The sequence below is a fragment of the Centroberyx affinis genome, unplaced genomic scaffold (assembly GCF_046629955.1).
Source record: "Centroberyx affinis isolate AG114_WGS23_722 - 3 ecotype Tasmania unplaced genomic scaffold, CSIRO-AGI_Caff_v1 ptg003391l_1, whole genome shotgun sequence".
NCBI lineage: Eukaryota > Metazoa > Chordata > Actinopteri > Beryciformes > Berycidae > Centroberyx > Centroberyx affinis.
The window spans coordinates 58,770-82,487 of NW_027281376.1; the positions used below are offsets into that span (position 1 = coordinate 58,770).

Genomic DNA, 23,718 nt, shown 5'->3' on the forward strand with positions numbered 1-23,718 from the left:
TCGGTCTTGACTCGGTCTCGGACAAAGAGGACTCGGAATTTTATTTCAAGACCAGTCGAGACCACAAGTGCAGTAACATCATTACCTGTCGGTGCATTGTCTGATTTATTTATTTTTTACTGTGATTGGATATAAAACTTTCCCCTTCAAATTGCAACCGATAACTTGGCTTATTTTAAGTTTGAAGGTTTATTAATTAGTTTATTTATTAGTTTATTTCACTTTGGTCTGCACAGCGGGGCTCTGGCAGATTGAGTAGGGGAGAGCAGAGCAAGTTGTCACTTTGGTCAAAGTCAAAACACTATAACATAAAAACAACTTGTAGCCTTTACGTGACAGTAAGTTTATGTTTCTTCTCATTTCAGGAATCAAAATAATTATACATTGTGACATAAAAGCAAGGGTCAGCTATAACCTGATAATAACTTTGAATGTTTTAGTGAAGCTATCTGCTCAGGGTGTTTTAACACTTCTGTTTCATTCTGCCCACTGTCTTGAGCCTTTCCAAAGGTCAGTGAAATCGAATTGCAATGTTTCAAAGGATTGCCTTCTGTCACTGAGTACATACTGTACATCCATTTGTATTTTACTTAAATTCCTAAATAATGCTTTCTTTCTTTTTGAATTTTAGCAGAGAAATGGTGTAAATGTTGAGCCATCACTCTGATTACATGGTCTTGAAAATGGACTCGCATTGGTCTGGTCTCGGTCTTGACTCGGTCTCGCCCCCCTTTGGTCTTGGTCTTGACTCGGTCTCACCCCCTCAAAGTCTTGGTCTTGACTCGGACTTGATACGCTCTGATCTTGGTCTTGACTCGGTCTCGGTTTAGGTGGTCTCGACTACAACACTACCGTTTTGTCAGTTGGTGGTATTGTCTAGGATTACCACCAAAGATGTATAAAAAATATTTCATTCCGTACATCCCCCTTTCTCAATCAACTTTTAACAAAAAAATGTATTACTTATGTCATATGAAAAAAAGGCACATTGCAAAGAAAGTGAAAAGAGGAATTGAAATGTGGAAGCAAAGATTAAGAAAAAGAGGAACTGATCTTAAGCTGTAAAACTAAAAGGATAAAAGCCCACAGTCCCACGCTAGACGATTCAGACCTTAGAGCCTCACACTGATATTGTTCAAAGGTTTACTGTTTCTGAAGCTATGGCTGCACAAAGGTAAAATGCTTTTCTTTTTTCTGATATTGCTTGTGATTTATTATAGTTATATTAATTATTTCAACCAGAATGTCCTGTTCTTCGGTAATATTTTGCTAAAATGTTTGTAAATGTAAATACAAAACATCGCAATAAATGATCATAAACACCTGTCAAACCAGTTTCCTTAGACTCATTCCTTTCATTCATCTTGGTTTTTCAGTGCAAACTTAGCTTTACTCTTTTGGACTGTTGCCATCGTCTCCCTCATGAAACCTGACTGCACAGCTGTAGAGGAGGAGGGGTTCAAACTGTGTGTCACCTCCCGACGACGAATGAAAGACCTCTCCCGTCAAAATCTAACAAGTGTTCCTTCCAATTTGCCCAACGACACGCAGTATTTGGATATTTCTCACAACTCCATCGAAAGCCTGGACGGAGCTCCCTTTGCCGGACTTTCCCAGCTCTGTTTCCTGAAGGTGACTCACTGTGACCTGAGAGTGATTTCTCCCAGTGTGTTTCGTCACACGCCAGCACTCAAAGTCCTAAATATATCTTACAATTCCTTACCTACGATTCCTGATCTTCCTTTGATCCAGCTGAAAATCCTTGACTTGGCAAGCAATGTGTACGAAAGTTACCGGTTGCCAGCGTCGTTTCGGAACCTAACAAATTTGGATGTCCTTTCACTAGGAAGCGAAAAGGCTCGGTCAGTGAACTACAATGACTTTGATCCTCTGGCAAACATCTCTTTGCAACATCTCATTTTGGGAGCAGGAATTCAGTGGGAAAAATATGATTCAGGCGCTCTTGCAAAACTTAAGTCTCTCCAGGAAATGACCCTCTTTGTGCCTTTTTGTGGGAATTTTGGTATGTTCGAGAACCTACTCAAGGACTTGAATGAGACACGGACAACAGCACTGACATTTGTTAAGCTACTTCCCAATAACTGCATTGTGACAGATGACCCTTTTAAGAACCTCAGAACGATGCCATTCATACAAAATGTCACAATTGACCACACTTGGATCAATAGCTCTTTTTTGGTGACGTTTTTTAAGAATGTGTGTCTCTCCCCTCTCCGTCAACTTGCATTGGTCAACATAATTTATAACGAAGATACACCAGATGGGTTTCAGTTTCGTACTCTTAATCACACAATCAATGTTCAGTCAATTATCTTTGATGGTGTGACCCATTATCAATACAGATACCCCATAATAAACATCAGCGCTGAAGCCTTCTCCAAAATGACCAATATAAAGTTCTCTGGGAGCGGAATGAACATTTTACCCTGCAATCTGATATCGGCCCTGCCGGCGCTGCAGACGCTGGACCTGTCCGATAACCTGCTGACGGATTCGGGCTTCTGGTGGCCGTCGTGTTCGTACACCTCCGTCTTTCCCAAACTCAGGCGGCTGTCTTTGAGCAAAAACCGCTTCAGGAGACTTTCCTTCATCGCCGATAAGACCCATCAGATGAAGACCCTGGAGTCCCTGGACCTCAGCTTCAACTCCATCTACTTGGACCAGGCTTGCTCTTGGCCCGCCCAGCTGACCGAGCTCAGCCTAGCAAACAATAACCTGGGCAACGCCGTCTTTAAATATCTGTCTCCGCACTTTGAACGAATTGACTTGTCGAAGGCGGGCGTCACGGCCATAACGCAAGACGTCCTAAGGCAGTTTCCTAAGCTGACACACCTCTTTCTGAGCTCCAACAGTATCCAGGTGATCCCTGTGGATCTTTACGCCCCGGCTCTGCTCAGGCTGCATGTGGACCAGAACACTATCACGTCTATATCCAGGAACGTCTTGGCAGGGCTTCCCAGACTTCAGGCCCTCAAAGCTGGAAACAATCCATTTGCCTGTTCATGCGACTCCTATTGGTTTATCACTGCTTTCAATAAGTCTTTGCTCCCTGACTGGCCCTTGGACTATACATGCAGTGTTCCCTCGTCAGCCGTTGGCCTGCCACTCTCAGAATATAAAGCAACTGCGCTGTCATGTGAAGCATGGCTTCAAGCTGCTGTTGCATTGCCTGTGATGATGGTCATAACCACAACCCTGGGTCTCGTTTTCTATTTTTGTGATGGGGTGTGGTACGTAAAGATGTTATGGGTGTGGATCAGGGTGAAGAGGAGAGGTCAGAAACGGGCCAACATATTGCAGAGCGTCTCATTTCAGTATCATTCGTTCATCTCCTACAGCCATCACGACTCTGGCTGGGTTGACAGTCAGCTGGTGCCCGCTCTCGAAGGCGCCGGGCTGTCCCTGTGCATTCATGAGCGCGACTTTGTCCCCGGTGACTGGATCATGGATAACATCATTAACTGTGTGGAGGCCAGCTACAAGACACTGTTTGTGCTCTCCAACCACTTTGTCCAGAGTGAATGGTGCAACTATGAGCTCTTCTTTGCCCAGCACAGAGCCATCAGCATCCAGCAAGACTCTTTAGTCTTTATTTTACTGGAGCCCATTCCGACTGACTCTCTGCCTAAGAAGTTCTTGAAGCTGAGGAGTTTATTGAGGCAACAGACGTACCTTGAGTGGCCCAAGGATGAACGAAAGCAGCAGGTTTTCTGGGCAAGCCTCAGATCAATGCTAAAGACAGCAGACAAGAGCATGGTCCTAAAGGACGTGGCTTTGGACATATCAGATACATTGCCTCTGGTCACAAACCAAGTTGAATGAACATGACAGAGTTTCAGTGTCTGCTCACTGTAAACAGCCTTGTGCTTAGTCACCTGAGCAAGGCATCAGAGACACTGCAGCATTGAACCATAATGCTCCAACAGTAATTATACTGAATGCAAGGACCACATTGATGTAAATATTCTGATTTCAACAGCGTTTCATAAATATTCCAAGGTCCAATGTGTGTTATATTTGTACAGACATGTTGTATTTTGTGTGTTTCAGTGGCCCTGTGTGCCTTATGCCAGTGGTTCTCAACGTGGGTCCTTGAGGGGGTTCCAGGGGGTCCCCAGCAAATTGATGAATTGTTAAAATTCAGCATTATTTCATTTACAAGAAGTTACCACAGTTAGAGAATGTAGAAGAATGACTGTTTTGATCATAGTTTCACTGTTATCTCTCTACCTACAATACAGATAGTCATGGAATTCTGGACAAAATCATATCTAGCAATAAAAATATTCTGAGATTTGGGTCCAAGAGACAAAATCTCATCAAATGGGGGGTCCGTGGCCCTAATGTGGACTAAATTAGGGGTCTTTGATATGAAAAAGGTTGAGAACCACTGCCTTATGCCATGTTTTCTGTGGTTGTTTTTATTTTAAGGAAATGTCTCCACCTACTGATCCTAAAAAAAAGAGATGACACTCCACATTTGTCTCATTCTTATGCAGATCAATGGTCTCTATGTTCAGTACCAATTGAGCAACACATGCATGTGGTCATACACCCCTCCACACACACACACACACACACACACACACACACACACACAATTTATTTAGTTAGTTCTATGTAGTTTTTGAATGGGGTCGGGGGTGGGTATTCGGTAATTGTATTTGTTTTTTTTGTAATGTTCATATTATGTTAATGGGGGGGGGGGGGGGGTATTGCTGTAACTGTATTAGCCTATGTAGGCTATGTCTGTATCAACTAATGGGGAACACAGACACAAACACACACATTCAGACAAAATCACCATTACCACCCAAAATTGTGTAAAAAAAAACATGTATATAAGTATGTATATAGATGCATTCAGCGTCATGAATATAGATACAATGTTTGATCCTGTTTATACGAGCTTTGGGATGTTTGGGATGTTGACGGAGTCAATAAAAAGAACTCCAATTGCAGAGCTGCCTCAGTAATTTGGACTACTATACCCACAATGCCTTGTGTCACATCAAAACCATTTGCGCCGACTCAGTGAGTTGTGTAGTTGCCCCTCTTCTCTCCTCCTTTCAATGTAAGATGGTGGTTTCTGGTATAACTAGGTAGCCAGCACCCACATAAGCTGAGAGAAAAGGCCGGTTGTTTTGATAAAGCAAATGCTGCTGTGAGTCCCACAGACAGCAGCTTTATCTAACGGTGGAACTGGTTCACATAGACAGAGACTTCTCCCCGATCATCCCGGAGAGGAATCCCCAGCAAGACATAGGCAGGGTGAGTATCCCACTGAACTATCGCCATAAATCAGGCTTTCCAAGGAACCATCATTTTCCCAGGAAGACAAAAGTCTAATGGTAACTCCGGCCACACCTATCTACATTAATCAAACGTCTGTCCATTTCAGCGAGGCCGTGTTTTAGGAGCAAAGCCGAGGCGGCTTCACTCAGGCTGTGTCAGTGTTTCGGTATAGAGAGCAGTGGCAGGCTTCGCCGGGGGAGGACAGGCCGCACAAACTCCCCTGTCTGACAGCCTTTTGTCAGGAGCATAACTTCTTAACAACACGTTTGCGTGTCTACAAGGAGCCGCCGTTGTGTTATGATATATTTGATAGTGATTTTACAGCGCCGTGAGCGTTTTATTTCATGGCAAAGCACGAGAAAAAGCTGGCTTGCTATCTTCCATTAGCCGACGCCATAGAGAAGCCAGATAGCAAGCTAGCAGCATTCCAGGCTATGGCTAGCAGTTAGCCGAGCTGGTTAGCCTAGCGGGTTAGCTTAGCTGGTTAGCCTAGCCGGTTAGCCTAACTGTTTAGCCGAGCCGGTCAGCAGCATCCCGTTAAGGTGTCACTCAGCTTAATGAAAGCAACGCCCCTGATATTGTCCCCCCATGTCAGCACCTTGCGACTTTAGAAATGGGCAACATTATAATTTTGTTATTAGGAATTTTGCTGTTTATTATAATTGTGTGTCTGTTAGATACACGCATTACTTGTCTGTTTGTATCTGGGCTAATAAGGCCCATGTCAGTCACTGTTGACATGATATACCAGATTTGTGCACATTTTCCCCTAATAAGTAGATGTAGATGTTGGTACTTAACACAGGATTTCAGATTGAGTTCAAATTATGTGATGAATGGCTAAGCAAACTAGTCCTGTCCTGTTTCATACATGCAACCAAAATAAACTGCAGCTTGTGTGACCAGTGACATGTTACCTAGAATCAGTAATGCTTGGTAGGTTACTTGATGTCTTGACATCCTGGATGCTGCATCCAAAGTTAGCCTTAGCTCTTGGTCTTGTCAACAAAAGAAAACACCCATATCACGTAATGACCGAAGCGCCAAGACTTAAATCTGCCACACACAAGTCTCAGATAACTTGTGCGATTGTGGTCAAATCCTTAAATCTTCACTTCTTTGTTGTGACCGGAGAGCTTTTGCAACTTGAGACGTCTACGGAAAGAGTTTTTGAAGTTCTGTAGTAAATGCCACTGGTTTTGGACCTCATCAAATGGTGGGGAAGTGCCAAAGGTTTGTCAGGAGGGGTAAGCCAGTCATCTGCATTGTTTTGTGCCAGAGAGATAGTGTATTCTCCCCTTGGCAAGGCTCTGTGTTGATACTTGATACACTGTTCCCATGGGACTCATCCTCCTTGTCCACAAGCCTGCCTCAGAAACACACACACACAGGCGTCACAGTGTTGGTGACATGGCTTCACGTCGGACCTCATGTTGCTTGCAGAAAAAGAAAATTCGTTGACTCACCCGGTTGAAGTAATCCACACTCCTCTTCCTCATTTGTGATTGTCATCATTGTGAGATATCTGGCCCATATTATTATTATTATTAGCCTGCTCTTGCACCAGGATCCATCTTCTTTAGAGCATTGTTTTGACTTTGACAAAGCGGTTCCCTCCATTAAAACCGTGAGTCAGGGGGGGGAGCAGCCAGGCCTCGAGGCAAAGTCTCTCAGTCACGCTACAACTGACCACACAACTTTGTTCTTATGGGATGCCAGACCACCTATTGCAGATCAGGGAAACGCAGCCTACTTTCTCGGTGGGGGGGGGGGTTTGTTTCATTTCCGTCTCCAGTGTGTGTCCGAGGCAGATGATGGCCACTTTAATTTCTGTGCGTTTGGTGGTGGGTCTGTGACTTACCCCATGATACTGCTATTGGCTTCCTTTTACTCACGTTTTTGACTTTGCCTCCTGTTCTTGGTCATTTTGGTCATGTTTAGATACTAAGCAAGGAACTTAAGTGGTGGTAACAACAGACTAGAGCAGTGATTCTCAACCTTTTTCATATCAAGGACCCCCTAATTTAGTCCACATTAGGGCCACGGACCCCCCATTTGATGAGATTTTGTCTCTCGGACCCAAATCTCAGAATATTTTTATTGTTAGATATGATTTTGTCCAGAATTCCATGACTATCTGTATTGTAGGTAGAGAGATAACAGAGAAACTATGATCAAAACAGTCATTCTTCTACATTCTCTAACTTGTAAATGAAATAATGCTGAATTTTAACAATTCATCAATTTGCTGGGGACCCCCTGGAACCCCCTCAAGGACCCCTGGTGGTCCCCGGACCCCACGTTGAGAACCACTGAACTAGAGCCTTGGCCTATATTGTACAGGTCTGTTTTAGCTCATCAGTGTCTTCTGCAAACAGCTACATCTGTGGGCAATGTTAAATTTGTACTTCTGTATTTTTTTTCCTCTTCCCGCTACCTTTAGCCTTATCTTGCCTAGATGTCCGGGAAGGCCCTATTCTAAGGAACTAGGTGTTTGTTATGGTTTTTTTATGAGTATGTAGACATTTGGCATTTGAGTAAATCATTAATGAGAAAAAGCCATAATCTACTGATACACAGCAGTCAGAATGGGCTGGTTCAGGATAGTAGCAGGTCTTATATACCTTTTTGTATTTAGAGCAGTACCAGACTCATGTCCCGTGTGTTAACTCCTGGTCTCTGTTGATCAATGACGGCTTTAGCCCGGCTGATTCTTTGTCAACAGTGTGGGAAAGTATGCTAATGTTTTCTAAGGGAACAGAAACCTACTGCAAATAGAGGCGTTTCAGGCCCTACCCTGTTTCGGGAAAGAAGGCCGTTCATCCTGTGAGCCTCCACTGCGCACGGGTTAATGTTTTCTCACCGAACACGTAAGGCCCTACCTTTCCCACTGTAGTGTGCTGCAGCTTGTGCGTTTGAATATACGGATCACTGTGTTTATCGCCCTATTATATCCCTTCTGCCTGGAGCTCTCCGGTCACACAGAGGAGAGAAGTTCAGCGTCCTCAGTTCAGAACCGAGCAGGGAAGGGAGAGGTGATGAGGGGAATTGTTCCTGCGTCAGACCTCACCGCGACCGTATGTGATCGGTGTAAAATATCACATGATTGGTTGTGTTGCCTTGTGGGAAAGCGTCTCCACTTTCCTTTTCTGGTTCACAGCCTTTTGTTTCCATCTCCATTGCTAACATCTGGTGGTCAAGTCTTCAAGTCTTCAAAACGAGCGGTTTGGAGGCTCGGCTTGCTGAACTTGTTAGACCGATCAAACGGCTTCTAAATCCTCAGACTGTCACAGGCTTTGTTTCTCTTTCACCTTCAGCCATTGTTGTTGTTCTCTGAGTTTTTGACACCGCTGTTTCTGTTTTCCTTAGGTTATCTTGAATCTTCATCCCCCCCCCCAATGGTTTGGAGTAAAAAAAAAACAACAATACAAAGCCACAGCAATTGTACACAAACGTGTGTGTGGTGACATGTTCGACTATGTTTCCATTTGACGCAGGTTTGACTTTGTTGTTGGTATACCACCGCCTTTAGAGAGACCGCCATGTAACCACAAGGTCGCAGGTTGACCCCCCCCCCCCCCAGTGTACCTAGGGCTGGATGATAGGGCTGCAACTAACGATTATTTTCATTGTCAATTAATCTGTCGATTGTTTTCTCGATTAATCGATTAGTTGTTTGGTCTATAAAATGTCAGAAAATGGTGAAAAATGTGGATCAGTGTTTCCCAAAGCCCAAGATGACGTCCTCAAATGTCTTGTTTTGTCCACAACCCAAAGATATTCAGTTTACTGTCATAGAGGAGTAAAGAAACCAGAAAATATTCACATTTAAGATCAGAGAATTTTGACTTGTTTTTCTTAAAAAATTACTCAAACCGATTAATCGATTATCAAAATAGTTGGCGATTAATTTAATAGTTGGCAACTTTTTATTAATCGATTTAATCGTTGCAGCTCTACTGGACGATATGGTTGAAATCAATATCACGATAATCATAAGGATTTTTTTTTATATCGATATATATGACGATATGGCTCACATAAGCAAAATCACGTTAAATAATCAAATTAATGTTCCTCATATTGAACTGAATGGTAATGTTTGGTGTGATGTCAAACTAAACATAATATTCCTACCATACTTCATTTTGTCTGTTTCTAAATAAAATTAGCTTGTTCTCATCAGTTCAGACAGCAGAATTGTGCGTCTCCATATCCCAAAATCACCATATCATCGGAATATAATCCCACTGAAAGACGATAAACGATAATATTGAATTATCGTCCAGCCCTAAGTGTACCTTTACTGCTGAAAGAGACAGACTGAAGCCCTACCTACATGGGAGCTACTTCCTCTCACTGTCCCTGACCTCTGACCCCTCTGGTGTAATACCTACATATCTATGTCTGAGGGATATAAGAATTAGTCCATAAACAACAGTGATTCACAACATTGGTGGTGGTGGTGCATTGATTCCAAATGTGAAATGAGGACGTCCTTAAGAATCCGCACACCGCTGAGTAATATCACAAGGTTTCACTGGAGGAAGGTGTAATTGAAACATTTGTCACAAGTTTGTATAGCACTTCAGCACTAAGCACTTGATATTTGGAGCATCTGGAACACAAATTGAGTTGAATTTTCTATGCCCAGTGTCTGATATTCCCACCAGGTGCCAGATGAGACATTTGAATGTCTTGGTTATATTGAGTTCTGTTGCAATTCATGATAAAATAGCAAATTTGAAATTAACAGAGTACATGATTCTATAGACATGAAACTGAGAATGGGAAGGGTGAGGTGACACATTCCTTTCCTAAGATGTATATTCATTATTTTGGCCGGTAAAATCTTGTTTTTGGCAGGTAATTTTCTTTTCGTTTACCAGCCCTTGGAAGGTGAGGTAGAAAAAAAATAATCTTGGACACTGTCTATGCCTTAGTGAAAATAATTCTTTACTAATATTCAGCAGTGTTTGCAGGATATGCCAGGAAACTGACAACAATGTTTACTGTAAACATTGTAGCCTACAAGCACAATGCTGTACCATATGAAAGGCCAGCATCCGACGATAATTCAATATTATCATTTATCGTCTTTCAGTGGAATTATATCGTGATGATATGAAGATATTTTAATATCGTGACACACATTTCTGCTGTTTAAATTGATGATGACAAGCAAATTTTACTTAAAAACTCTGATAAAATGAGGTATGGTAGGAATATTATTTGAAAATTTCAGTTTTGTTTGACACCACACCTAACATCACCATTCGGTTCAATGAGATGAACATTCATTTGATTATTTAACGTGACTTCGCATTCATGAACCATATCGTGATATATATTGATATCGAGGAAAATCCTTACGATTATCATGACATTGATTCCTACCATACCAGCCCTAGTTTAAAGGCAGACGACAGATCACAATCCTCCCAACCAACCATCACTTCGGTGTTTGCTAGGAGAAACTGTAACAAAGAACAGGCGGAGCTTAGGGCGCCGGAGACCAAGCGGCAGTAAACGGGACTACCAACTCACCGACTAATACGGTCATGCAGAACAAGATGGAACTCTGTGTGAAGTCTGTGAGATGTCTGACAGGCTTGTGGAGCAGCGGTGGGCCGTGACCGCTGTACTGTATCTGATCGCACGGTAACCAAGACGCCAGGGCTGTAGAGCTGGGGGATGAACACTGGCAGCTCATGGAGGACATGGCGCCTGGTTTGGCAGCACTGAAGTGTGCCACCGCTATCACGTCTGCCGAGAAACAGGTCTCATTCTCCAACACCCTACACAATTACCTTTTAGTCTTTTGTGTTTTTCTGGTCATTTTTGCCCATTTTGGAACTCTAAAGAATTAAAGCCCTTTCTACCCTGACCCCCCTTTCTACCTGCATCCGGAGTGAAGGAATAGCAGTTGGTTAGCGCAACACTGCATCATATGCAGGTGTAAACGCACCCAAGACACATTCAAGTGCTGATCATCTAAACCAGTGATTCTCAACCTTTTTCATATCAGGGACCCCTAATTTAGTCCACATTAGGGCTACAGACCCCCGTTTGATGAGATTTTGTCTCTCGAACCCAAATCTGAGAATATCTTTATTGTTAGATAGGATTTTGTCCAGAATTCCATGACTATCTGTATTGTAGGCAGAGAGATAACAGTGAAACTTTGATCAAAACAGTCATTCTTCTACATTCTCTAACTGTGTTAATTTCTTGCAAATGAAATAATGGTGAAGTTTGACAATTGATCAGTTTGCTGGGGACCCCCTGGGACCCCATCGGGGACCACCCCCACGTTGAGAACCACTGATCTAAACTACCTTTTGAAGGTGGTCAGAGACATTTGGCCACATTAACAAAGTATAAATGCAATGTGTCTCCAATCCACATACAAGTCAGTTCATTTATTTATATCGGCCTTAATCGCAAGCATGTCTCAAAGGACTTTACAAAGAATGAACCTACCAAGAGCTAACTAATCTTATCTTATCTTATTTACAATCAATCACAGATTGAAAATGGTGTAGTACAGTATGCAACAAAATAAAACACAAGGAAGCAAACGAAGCACAAGACACAAAAGTCCTCCCAACAAAACCTTATTAGGAAAAAATGGGAGAAACCTTGGATGGGCCACATACAGAAGCTATGTATATGGAATTGAACTTTAGCGTGCAGATCCAACCAGGAAGTGCAGGCAAAACAAACAGGTGACAGGAAGCTCAGATAGTAGCATACTGGTCAAAAGTGGATTGTCAGGATACTGGTGAAGTCAGATGAGGTGTTTACTGTCAGTTTTTAAAGGAGGCAAATATTACCAGAGGAAGAGACATGCATGACAATCTGTTTTGGCAGAAATCTGATTTCATCGCATATAAAGGAGACTCATTATACTGGCAGGTTTAATATAATCCAGCTAAATCAGATCTAGACACATTCTGGATATGAGACGCATGTTATTGCCAAGTGGAAAGGAGGCCTTTGTGTGCAATTTGCCGATTTTAACTGCTCTGAAATGCCTGGGAAATATATTCTGAAGCTCAGCTTGATCTTGTTACTTTTCAGAGTCATCACTGAACCAGTAAACAAACCCTGCTCTTGGCAGGTGTTGTATTCTACGTGGTGACTTCCATTCCCTTAATACAATCTAGGTATAATTTTGGTGTCCTCTCCCCAACCAGGGATGGAACTGATTACAGCTTGTAGCTCCGCCATCTTGACAAAAGTCTAGGGCTGAACAATTAATCGAAATTTTATCGAAATCGCAATATGGCCTACTGCAATTTTCAAATCGCAGGAGGCACAATATTTGTTAAAGGTGAAATGTGTGTCAAAATACCATTTTAAATGAAATATTGTGGTGCTGCAGAGATGTCCTGGCCTACACATCATATTCTACAGACTTAAGAAAACATCTTTGTTTGGTACAGATCCCCGCAAAAATCACACCATAATCATTTTAATACGTTTTTCAGTGAAAATGAGAATAATGATGTAAAAATGATCATTCCCTCTAATATCGCAAATCATATCGCAATTGCAATATCAGTCAAAATAATCGCAATTAGATATTTTTTCAAAATCGTTCAGCCCTACAAACGTCTACCACTTCTCACGGCATCTCGAAGTTCAGTGGGCTTTACTGGCTAATTTTTCTGCTATATTTTCATCTCAGACCAACTGACGTCTTGCTTGAGTGTTTGATTTATGCAGCATGGGGGGGGGGGGCTTCAGATGGGCAAGTGTTGTTCAAAGTGAACACTATTTCCTCTAGATTAAACAAAGGGTTAGTTAGAATACTGGTCTGCGGGAAGCCCTCAAACTCTCATTAGCTGAATGATGTCTTCAACTAATGTGAGATTTCCCTCTCTGTCAGACACAGTAGGGATCCAAGGGGCTGTGGACATATGAGCCCAGCAGCCAGCATTGCCTCCAGTAATGCCGGGCCTACTAAAAATGCTGTTACTAATTTCATACGGTGTGTGAATTGGCTCATTGCGAGCTGTAGAGGCCGGCCTCGCCTTGGCCTCCCTGTGCTCTGCTGTCTGAGGAAGGACTGATGACCATACATGTCAAGCAGTTAGGGGCGGGGAGGGTCCGCAAGCCCCTCTGCTTCCCATCTGGACTTCCCTTAAAAGAGAGAAGCTTGAGCCGGGCCCACGCCTCCATGGTTGGGACAGGCCGGGGTATTTTTAGCTTTCATCCCCTGGCTCTCCCCCCCGCTGCCTGGGATAGACCCACATGGAAACCCTCAATACCTTATCAATAAGGGAGGGGAAAGGAGCGCTGAAATACTTCACTCAGTAAAGTTATTAGTTTTGGGGCAAATGATCTTTGGCTCTGAATTGATACATGAGATGATACCTTTTGGTAGAGCAGTCAGACCTTAATGTCTTTTATGTTCCTTTAGCCGTATGTGCTTTATGACCCAATTTTAATGTTCTGTATGTTTTTTTTTAACTGTGTGCTGCAAAATGAATTGCCCCAGCGGGGATAATAAAGATTTCTCTACTCAGACCAATAATATTATCAACAGTTGAACTGTTGGGTGGGCCTGGCTGGCCGGACGAAGCCTCTCGCCTGGAAGTATCAAAAGTAGTAAGATGGGGATGATGGTGTAGCTGTGAAGCTGAGCAAAAGATGCAAAATGATTGTCAACTGTGATATTGATAAAAGCCCAAGTGAATGCCACTGTATAAAAGCATTATCTGTCAGGGAAGGAAGAAATGATGAGTTCCTGAAATACATGGACTCTCTACATCAAATGTACGGCGAAACTGGGCCCAGACTTTAAGGGAGTGGTTAACAATTGGATGGTCACTGATCTTATTTCATGGAAATGGCAGGGAAGTGCATCATTCAGAGACTTCTATGCAAGATTATATGCAGATGCGAACCCACAGAGGTTTCGTAATGATAGGTCAGTAATAAGTTTGAAAGTTAGGAGGGGCAAGGCCACCTTCTGGTTTGGGCTTCTCAAGGTGTCTTTTGCCAATATGTGGTTGTTTGCCATTTCAGATAAAGGACAGGATTGTTTGGTCAAGTTCAAGAAAGGATCGTTTGTGGATAAAAATGGGAAGGGACTGAAAAAAATGAAGACATTTTGCCAAGATATTCATTTTTGTAACATTGACTCTGCCACTTTGTGATTATCAAAAAGCCTGGCAATGTTCTCTTTAAAGAGAGAGAAGTGCTTCCGAGATACATGAATCCACTTGCAACCCTGAGTTGAAAGCCGGCCAAATCAGCCTGACGAAGGCCATGTAACCGAAAACATTTGGAATCAGTAAAGCACGAAAGAGTGACTGGAATTTCCTTCATAGTGGCGAGCAGGTAATGACACAATTTCCATATGTGGGTGAACTATTCCTTTAAGCGGGACACGAGAGGGTGCTGTGATGTGACTGAGGCTTCCACCGACAGAGGGCGCTTCTTTCAGCCTTCGGAGAAAAGGTGAATGATGGCGAAAAGCCTAGGTAGGCTAATGTCGGAAGTGTTCCGTTAACGTTTCTAACGTTACGGGCAAGACTCTGTCTAGCTGGTGTGCAAGCTGTCACTCCACAGTCAGGAGACATTTTCAAGGAAGCAAAAACTTGTCTATAAAAGCATGAAATTGGAATAGAGTGTTAAATTGGCTGCGATAAGGAAGCCAGTGCTGAGGCACCACGTAAGCCTCTTTTTGAGCCAGGAAAAACCCTGTAATGAGTTGCTTACCAGCACTGTAAGGAGTTCTTGAGGTGGCAGCCTCCTTGGGAAGAACATCAGTTTAGTGATTTATGTATATTTTGGCTGTCCTGTCAGAGTATGTTGAAGGTATACTATTTGACAGACGGGCGATATGTAATGCCATGGCATTTTGTGACAATTTTGCGATCGTTGGCTCCTTGTTTATGGCCTGGTTATAACTGTTTTGACACCAGCCATTGTGGATTCATTGTTCTTTATACCCGGCAGCAGGTCTGAGCTGCCTGCCAAGCTAAGGTCATGGCTGAGGAAATGGATTGGGGTTATTTCAGAGCCTGGAAGCGGACGTGCATTCCCCTCCAGTAAACAAATGAGAACTGGCATTACAGTAGCTTCAGTCTTCTTCAGGCCTGTCCTGAGTTTAGTGAACTGACCTAGGCCACGTGGGGCTTTGTTTTATGCATCAGGGCGTCCACGGGTCCTTAAAAAGTCTGAAAAAGTCTTAATTAGTCTAAATTGAAGGTCTTTAAAAGCATTAAAATGTCTTTAATCCAGTTTCTTTCCACTGCATGTCCACTCTTAGATGAATACAGAACATGGTTAGTTGTACAATATGCCTCCTGTCTGCTTTACTAAACACTAGGGTTGTAAAGTTCGGACAACTTTGAGAATTATTAGGTACATTTCTGAATTTATTCTCTTAATTTTATCTTGGATATTTATAAAGATTTTTCTTTAATTCATTGCCTGCATTCTGATATTTCACTGGATAAAACAGTGTTCAGGACAAAAAATGTTTTAAAGGAGAATCTCAACAAAAATGATGCTGTTTTAAAGCCGTTTACCATCTTTTCTTCTTTTATAACAGCCGTTTAATTTTTTTTCAGTTTAACTGCCAATGATTTGTCCGCCCTTGCATTCCTGAGTCTGTTGCGCACCTTGTTGTGGGTGTTCCCCAAAGAGAGACCAGTGGCGCTCAGATGCGGCCAAGGACGGTGGGATCTGAAGGACAGTAGCAGCAGCAATGGGGGGACAAGGCTTCAGAACGGCACAGTCCCTTCCACCAGGTTGATGCTGTGATGTGGTTGGAAGCGTCCCATATGGCATCGGCCTTCCAAATGCCATCCTTTGTTGTGAATTCAGCCAAACGTCCTAGAACCTTCCCTTCATCATTATGAAGGTGACTTGCCAAGGCTGTTCAGACAAGAGTGCGTCACCCCCCCTTCAATACAAGATGCAATTTTTGGAGAGTAATGGCAGACTGCTCAGTATTTGCTTGATACACCTACCTTGGTATCAAGTGTGAAAGTGTAGAGAAGCACATTTTTATTTAACATATTGGTGTTTTTATGTTATTGTTTTGATGTCATTATGTTTTTGGGTTGTCCGTCCATACGTCCGTCCGTCCCATTCTCATGAACGCGATATCTCAGGAACGCCTTGAGGGAATTTCTTCAAATTTGGCACAAGCGTCCACTTGGACTCAAGGGCGAACTGATTAGATTTTGGTGGTCAAAGGTCAAGGTCACTGTGACCTCACGTCCGTCCCATTCTCATGAACGCGATATCTCAGGAACGCCTGGAGGGAATTTCATTACATCTGGCACACAACGTCCACCTCAAGAATTCATACGCTAATTATGTCAAAATTTCACACAAATGTCTAATAGGCTAAAATGATGGAGTGATGACTTTTTATATCCAAAAGTTCAAAGGTCAACTTCACTGTGACATCATAATGTTTTGCTTACCACTGTAGCTGAGAAAATGATCTTGGGTCATTCTACAAAAACGGTGGAAGTGCTGTCACTTACTTTTGCAGACACCAAAATCCTTTAAGTTGACCTAATAATCACATTAATTATATATGTTCAATAAATCAAGACTGTCCTTGCAATGATAAAACAAAGTTTATTGGCGAGGCGGTTATTTCTGGTTTGCATCTGTTTTCCCAAAATTCCTTGAAATTCCCCATAGGAAAGTTTCTGAAAATGAACGGGAATATTACCTCCCTTTGGAACCCTACTAAACACAGCTGGACTTCATGTTCATGTTTCATAGTGTCCAGCTAAAAAAAGAGTGAAGCGTCTCACTTCAGGTTGCTTAAGAGTTAACTTACCCAGACTCCTCCACCATAATTTGTTACCTCCGCCAAGTTTTCGGTGCCGTCTGTTTGTTTGTCTGTTTGTTTGTCTGTTACCAGGATTACGGAAAAACTACCGGCCCGATTTTCATGAAACTTCGTGGAAGGGTGTAGCATGGGCCAAGGAAGAACCCATTACATTTTGGAGCGGATCCGGATCCGACTCACGAACAAGCAACAATAGCACGAACCTTGGTGGAGGTCTGCGCTCTCAGAGTGCCCTTCTAGTTTGTTTACAGTCAGTGTGTGTGTGTCTACAGCTCACTGAGTACAGTTCGACTCTCCGCTCTGGTCCAACTCTCTTCACTATGCCCATTAGTTTGTGCTGTAGCTGCCGCAACCCGTCGGTCAATTCCAATCACACCTCCAATCCCTCTGACTTAGACCGCTCGCCTGTTTCTCCAACCGCAACTCCCCACGAAACAGAAGCAGTTTTCATGTCTCCCGAGCGGAAAATCCGCTCCTTGCAGTCACAATGTTATTTGAAAAGCCTCGCTCTTTACCTTTTTTTTTTTTTAAGGTGATATGAAATGGTGGTGTGAGTCTGGAGCGCACTGTTGGAACTCAGGCCATTTTCACAATCTAGACCTTTGTGTCACAGCGGGGAAGTATCTCCTCCATCCGCTGGGCACAGTGGCTGGTGGATTCCTAACAGCATCAGACACTTTTACTGTTATACCGGCCACATTTTTTTTTTTTTTTTATAAAAGTCAGTAACACCCAAGTAATGGTTGTTACCTCGCAAAGCAGCTGGCGAAGTCGTCAAACCGACACACCACCAAAATACACTGGCATTTTTGCTGCTGTTTTTTTGAAAGAATGCTAAAAGTTGCAGACATTACCCTTTTTTCTTTTTTTTTTGTTTATTTTAGGGACAGTCGACAGAGCTCCATGCTTACTCTGGGAGCTGTCCAGCACAACCACAGTCTTCTACTGTTGACTGCTGACCAACTCCACTGGAGCAGGTGGGGGTTCAGTGCCTTGCTCAAGGGCATTTTTGATGGTAGCTGGAGGTTCTCATTCTTTTTCCCGCCCCGACTTTGTCAGGTGGCACATTTGCCGTCTTGTGTTTCTTGGACAAGGCTGTATAGAACATTTTTATTTTTCCACTGTTGATGTATGAAACATTTTTTTTTTTTACGCAAAGCCAAGCTCTCGTGTTTAAACTCTTCATCTCAACCACCCCCTCGCCCCCTTTTGTTTCTGTGTCCCCAGCCTCGTGCGCAGCCGCCCCCCCCCTGCCCCGTAGACGCTGTCCCATCAGGCAGCGCGGTATCGTAGGATGTCCCGGAGCCCCGAGGTGAAGGACGACCCCATGGAGTGCCCGCTGTGTATGGAACCGCTGGAGATCGACGACGTCAACTTCTTCCCTTGCACCTGCGGATACCAGATCTGCCGCTTCTGCTGGCACCGCATCCGGACCGACGAGAACGGCCTCTGTCCCGCCTGCAGGAAGGTAGGTCACACTCTCCCCTATAGCTTGAGCCCTTAATAAAGGCATTTCCGCCTTTATTATATATTTCAAAGTAGAGAGAGTAGGGGTGTCACGATTTCGTTTCTGAATCGAAAATTTATCGAAATGAGCATTCGATTTCGACCTTTGAAATCACAAGCACAGAGACTTTTATCCATTTAAGTTTGGCGACTTTTTCCATATTTGTTTGGCGACTTTTACTGTCTGATCTTATTACTGTGTGGGCTGAAGCTCTGGAGGTTTTGTATGGATTTTGAAAGCTCATCGTTAGCCAAGATAGGAAAGATCTGTTTTGTTGTCATACTGTGAATGTTCACTGAAGTATAGGAGACGCCCTGAATCGCCTTGCCATGTATTTGGTACCAAATTAAAGGGAAAATTGTGTTTTTTTTTAAATGGAAAAACACTTTGAAACACATTGAAAATCACACTTGATACCATCTTTTTAAAGAAGAATTTGAAAATGTAAACGACAGTTGTCAGGGCATAAAACCAATGATCTCTTGGTCTTTACAAATCAAGACTCGATAGTCTAACAATGGCATAGCCGTCAGTGCTGGAAAAAAAAAAAATGTTTAAATCGAAAATCGAATTGTGACCTTAAAACCGAAAGTCAAATCGAATCGTGGATTTGGAGAATCGTGACACCCCTAAGAGAGAGACAGGAAAGATCGGGAGAAAGAGAGGTCCTGGGTCTGATTCTGCCATTACATCAGTTGTGTGCGTTTTCTACGTGAAGCATGAACCCGCCTTAGTAGTGGGAAAGTATCTGAGGGAGGGAGTTTACCTTTAACGGTGTCTCCCGTGTTGCCCGTGGCCCATGCAGCCCTACCCAGAAGACCCCGCGGTGTACAAGCCGCTGTCACAGGAGGAGCTGCAGAGGATAAAGAATGAGAAGAAGCAGAAGCAGAACGAGAAGAAGCAGAAGATCACAGAGAACCGCAAGCACCTGGCCAGCGTCCGCGTGGTCCAGAGGAACCTGGTGTTCGTCGTGGGGCTGTCTCAGAGGCTGGCCGACCCTGAGGTGAGATAAAACACACACACACACACACACACACTCATGTTTTTTTACCACGGCGCTTTAGTCAGATTTATCTAATAAATAAAAGGAAGTAAAAGTTGTATTATTGCAAAATCTAACTATAAATCTTCACATCTTGGATTAGGGCTGGGCGATATTTCAATATTATCGTTTATCGTCTTTCACTGGAATCATATCGTGATGATATGAAGATATTTTAATATCGTGACACACATTTCTGCTGTCTGAATTGATGATGACAAGCAAATTTTACTTAAAAACTCTCATAAAATGAGGTATGGTAGGAAGATTATTTGAATATTTCTGTTTTGTTTGACATCACACCTAACATCACCATTCGGTTGAATGAGATGAACATTCATTTGATTATTTAACGTGATTTTGCATACATGAACCATATCGTGATATATATTGATATTGAGAAAAATCGCCCAGCCCTATCTTGGAAGAGATTTTAAACTCCATAATCCTCCTCTTGTATGTAAATGAATTTAGATGATGTCACTCAACAGGAGAACCTGTTGAGTGATGCTGTGTTTAAGAGATGTCAGAAAGTCAGAAATTTTGACTTCCTCCTAGGAAAAATGCAATGCAACTGCCCTTCCGTCACTTTTAACATGTTTATAATCCTCAAAATTACACTTTCCATTTTCAGCATTGCATGATCTTGGGTTGTCACTTGCCCTTAAAAATCTAATTCGACTATGAATTGACTGAAATAAGATGAGCTGATCAACTAGGGAGCTACAGAGCTGAGATGACTTTCAAATAAACTGATCATGAATAAGTAAACTGATCATTAATTAGTAAACCGATCATTAATTAGGCTAGATCTATATGGCATCGCCATAACCTGCCGTGGGACTGGACAGAATCTGGACTCGTTTCAGTCCTCATGCCCTATTTTCTTCACCAGCCAACCTTGTCGTTTTAGTTTTCAGTGATTTATACAGAATTACTGATTACGGAGTTGGGTAATGATTGGAGACGCCCACGTGAAAGACCTTTTTATTCTCCCACTCATAACTTAATAATGGAGCAGATCTCCACAGTCTTTCATTGCTTGCTTTTACTATAATTTATATTGGTAGGATTAAGATGGAGCTAAGGATGTCCAGACAAGCTGCTTCAGCTCCTGACTTTAATCACCAACAGAACGGCCTTTTTTTAGGGCATCAGTGTTCAGACTGACCAGATGAGTCATAGAGCCAGTCTGGAGAGGTGGATGGCAGAAATATAAAAATAAGTTCCTGCAGGGGAATGTTAGTTCACTATCGGCTAAGTTCAGGGTTCCTACGCAGGTCTGGAAAAGTATTAAAAATGAATTTGATCATTTCCAGGTCTTGAATAGTTTGGGAATTTGAAAAAATGTTTGGAAAAGTATGGAAAATGTTGCGGTTCAGGTCCGATACACACATAATTCTAGCTTTTATGTTGTTGTAGAGCCACTTTGAGTCCACAGTTTTTGTTGATATGAAGAATAATGTTCAGATAGAGGGACGCTCTTATTACCCAGCCGTTGTCAGCATGCATTATATCAAATACCCACCAAAATCAAATCCAGTCAAGAACATAGGGTCTGGGAAAAATATGGAATTTTAAAATGGAAACTGTGTAGGAACCCTGCCAATCATCTCACATATTCAGATATTTGTGGCTGTGAAGAACAATCTTCATCTATACAGTGATATGACCTAGTTAGCAGGGGCAAGATGTCTATCGGCGTAAATCATATTGAACACCAGATAAAATCTTCAAAACAAGGTCTGGAAAAAGTATGGAATTTTTTAATTGAAAATGTGTAGGAACCCTGTAAGTTATTACCCTCCTACTTCCTGGAGATTCATGTGATTAGCTGGAGTTCTAGGCCTCCAGTACCGTTCCACAGAAGCTTCCAAGGACTTCCCATTGTCTATGAGAAGCCCTTCATCTGAATTTATTCTAATGCAACATTTTGATCAGTTTCCACAAGTACGCATCAATGTTGATATGGGCTATTGGCAACTTCAGTCCAAAAATATGGGTATCTGCCTTCGGTTGAACCCTGCTGGTAATCATATATGATTAGATTTACCCAGGAATGAGATTTTAAGTAGATAAAGTTTTGATTCTGTTGATCAGCCCTGGGTGAAATTGCAGTTGCAAAAATGATTAGCTTAATCTGCTTGGACTACCAGAGGGTTTACTGCATCAGGACAGTTCAGATAGCTTCAGGCAAGATGTCAGTCACTGAATAATAAATCCACTAAATCCACTTTTAAATGCTTTCTGTGATTGTTTTAACATCCTGGGCTGAAGCAAACCATAAATGTATTTTTGCAAATGCTATTTGACCCCGGTCCGATGGTGGTAAAAATTTCAGTTAAGCTATGTCGTCTGTACTAGCAGCTATGTTCTATTCTTGAAATGAATGGTGTGTAATGCAACAGTAGCAGTTTAGTCTGCCAATATCTCTCCCACGCACAGCAGTTCTGGAAAACAACAGCAGAGTGGCCTCCGTGCCTGATGGCGTCCATGATGACGCTGCATACCATAAATATCCCTGAACATATTATTCATCTCTCCACCGAGGAGGGAAAGTGTCAGGCAGTCTAAAAGTGGCAAGTGGCAAAAAAAAACCCATTTATAAAGTACAAGGCCTTAGAAATGCTTCAACTCATGACATCTGTGGTTCCTGCCCTCTCCCGCTAAAGCCTGGGTCACACTACCAGACTGTTGAAATGTTGCCCAATGAGGGCAGTTCAGAGTAAATGACTGGTGTGAAGTAAACGCTCGCTGTCCCATCTGGAAGCTCTTCACACCAGGCAACGGGGCAAAGATAAAGACGAGAGATCACACACTCCCCCCATTCTGTCATTCAAAAACATTTTCCTATTTGTCCAGAACATTTCATTGTAAATACAGTTATAAAACAGATGTTCTACTGTTTTTGCTCCATGGTATCTAAGCTACAGTTAATGTTTACATTACACATGTATTTTGAAGTGACAGGATAACACCGATGAAGAATTTTGACTTCTTTGACCTAATTTGTAACTGCGTACTTATGTGGATTGATCCAGGCACGTTGCCATTTTACACCATTTTACAGGGCTGTAGTACTCGAGTCCGGTCTCGAGTCCGGTCTCGAGTCCGGTCCGGATTTTTGACAGTCTTGGTGTCTTCTCTGACTCGTAGTTCATATGACTCGGACTTGAATCGGTCTCGGATGAATTAACGTTACATGATATTATTGTTTTTAGAATTCTAATCTCTTCTAAGAAAGTGACCAGCAGTGAATGATACAATTTTCACAGTTGATAAAGTTATGCGCCCACCGAAAGGTTTAGTGACTGCTGATATGCCAACTACCCAACCAAAAAAAAAAAAAAAACTCAAAAAACTCAACCATGTCCATATGTAACATTACTCCTGCTCTCGCTCTGTCTTTCTCTGTCTTTTTTCCTTCGTCTTCGTCTTCTTAAATTACAGGTAAGATTAATCCACTTCTAGTTAAGTAAAGGTGCAACTACTGTATGTTATGAACATAAACAAGCTGCCTACAATTAATTTTGTCCTCAAAACATGCTAATTTTGTTGAAATGTCTTTAGAAACCTCCCTTCTATTTTAGGCAATAAACAAAAATATGCTATTTTAGTCAATAAATACAATGGTATCCTTGGATAACACATTGCTATGGTATTGGTCTCGAATTGGACTCATAGTTTTGCGGTCTTGGTCTCGACTCGGTCTCGACCCCCTTCGGTCTTGGTCTCGACTCGGCCTCGACCCCCTTCGGTCTCCGTCTCGACTCGGCCTCGACCCCCCTCGGTCTGGTTTTTTTGGTTCCTCCAAATTATATAACAGCTTATCAAGAGTGAAGCAAGTGGAGCTTGAATCTCTACTGTAAACTATCTGCATGAGTGGAAGTTGTTGTTAACAGCAACTTCGGGTTCATTCTCTTTTTCTTCTCCCATACGCTTAACTCCCATTGGCTGTTGCCCGGATTACTGTCAGATGTCAGACTCGGTGACTCTTGGACCACTTCGGCCACTCTGGAC

The 23,718-nt window shown here is 42.5% G+C and overlaps 2 protein-coding genes across 2 annotated transcripts in view; both read left to right on the forward strand.

Moving 5' to 3' along the window:
• The first annotated feature begins 1,160 nt into the window (after nt 1-1,160).
• LOC139660832 (toll-like receptor 1) lies at nt 1,161-4,615 on the forward strand. Its single transcript, XM_071539083.1, has 2 exons — nt 1,161-1,174; nt 1,377-4,615. The coding sequence occupies exons 1-2, from the start codon at nt 1,161-1,163 to the stop codon at nt 3,841-3,843; spliced, it is 2,481 nt and encodes an 826-aa protein (XP_071395184.1). The 3' UTR covers nt 3,844-4,615.
• A 493-nt stretch (nt 4,616-5,108) lies between these two features.
• The window catches only part of cnot4b (CCR4-NOT transcription complex, subunit 4b), a 42,334-nt gene continuing 23,724 nt past the window's right edge, over nt 5,109-23,718 (forward strand). The window contains exons 1-3 of the mRNA XM_071539081.1: nt 5,109-5,292; nt 18,377-18,617; nt 19,462-19,659. Coding sequence (XP_071395182.1) covers nt 18,444-18,617; nt 19,462-19,659 — 372 coding nt within the window. The 5' untranslated portion in view covers nt 5,109-5,292; nt 18,377-18,443. The remainder of the gene's footprint in view (nt 5,293-18,376; nt 18,618-19,461; nt 19,660-23,718) is intronic.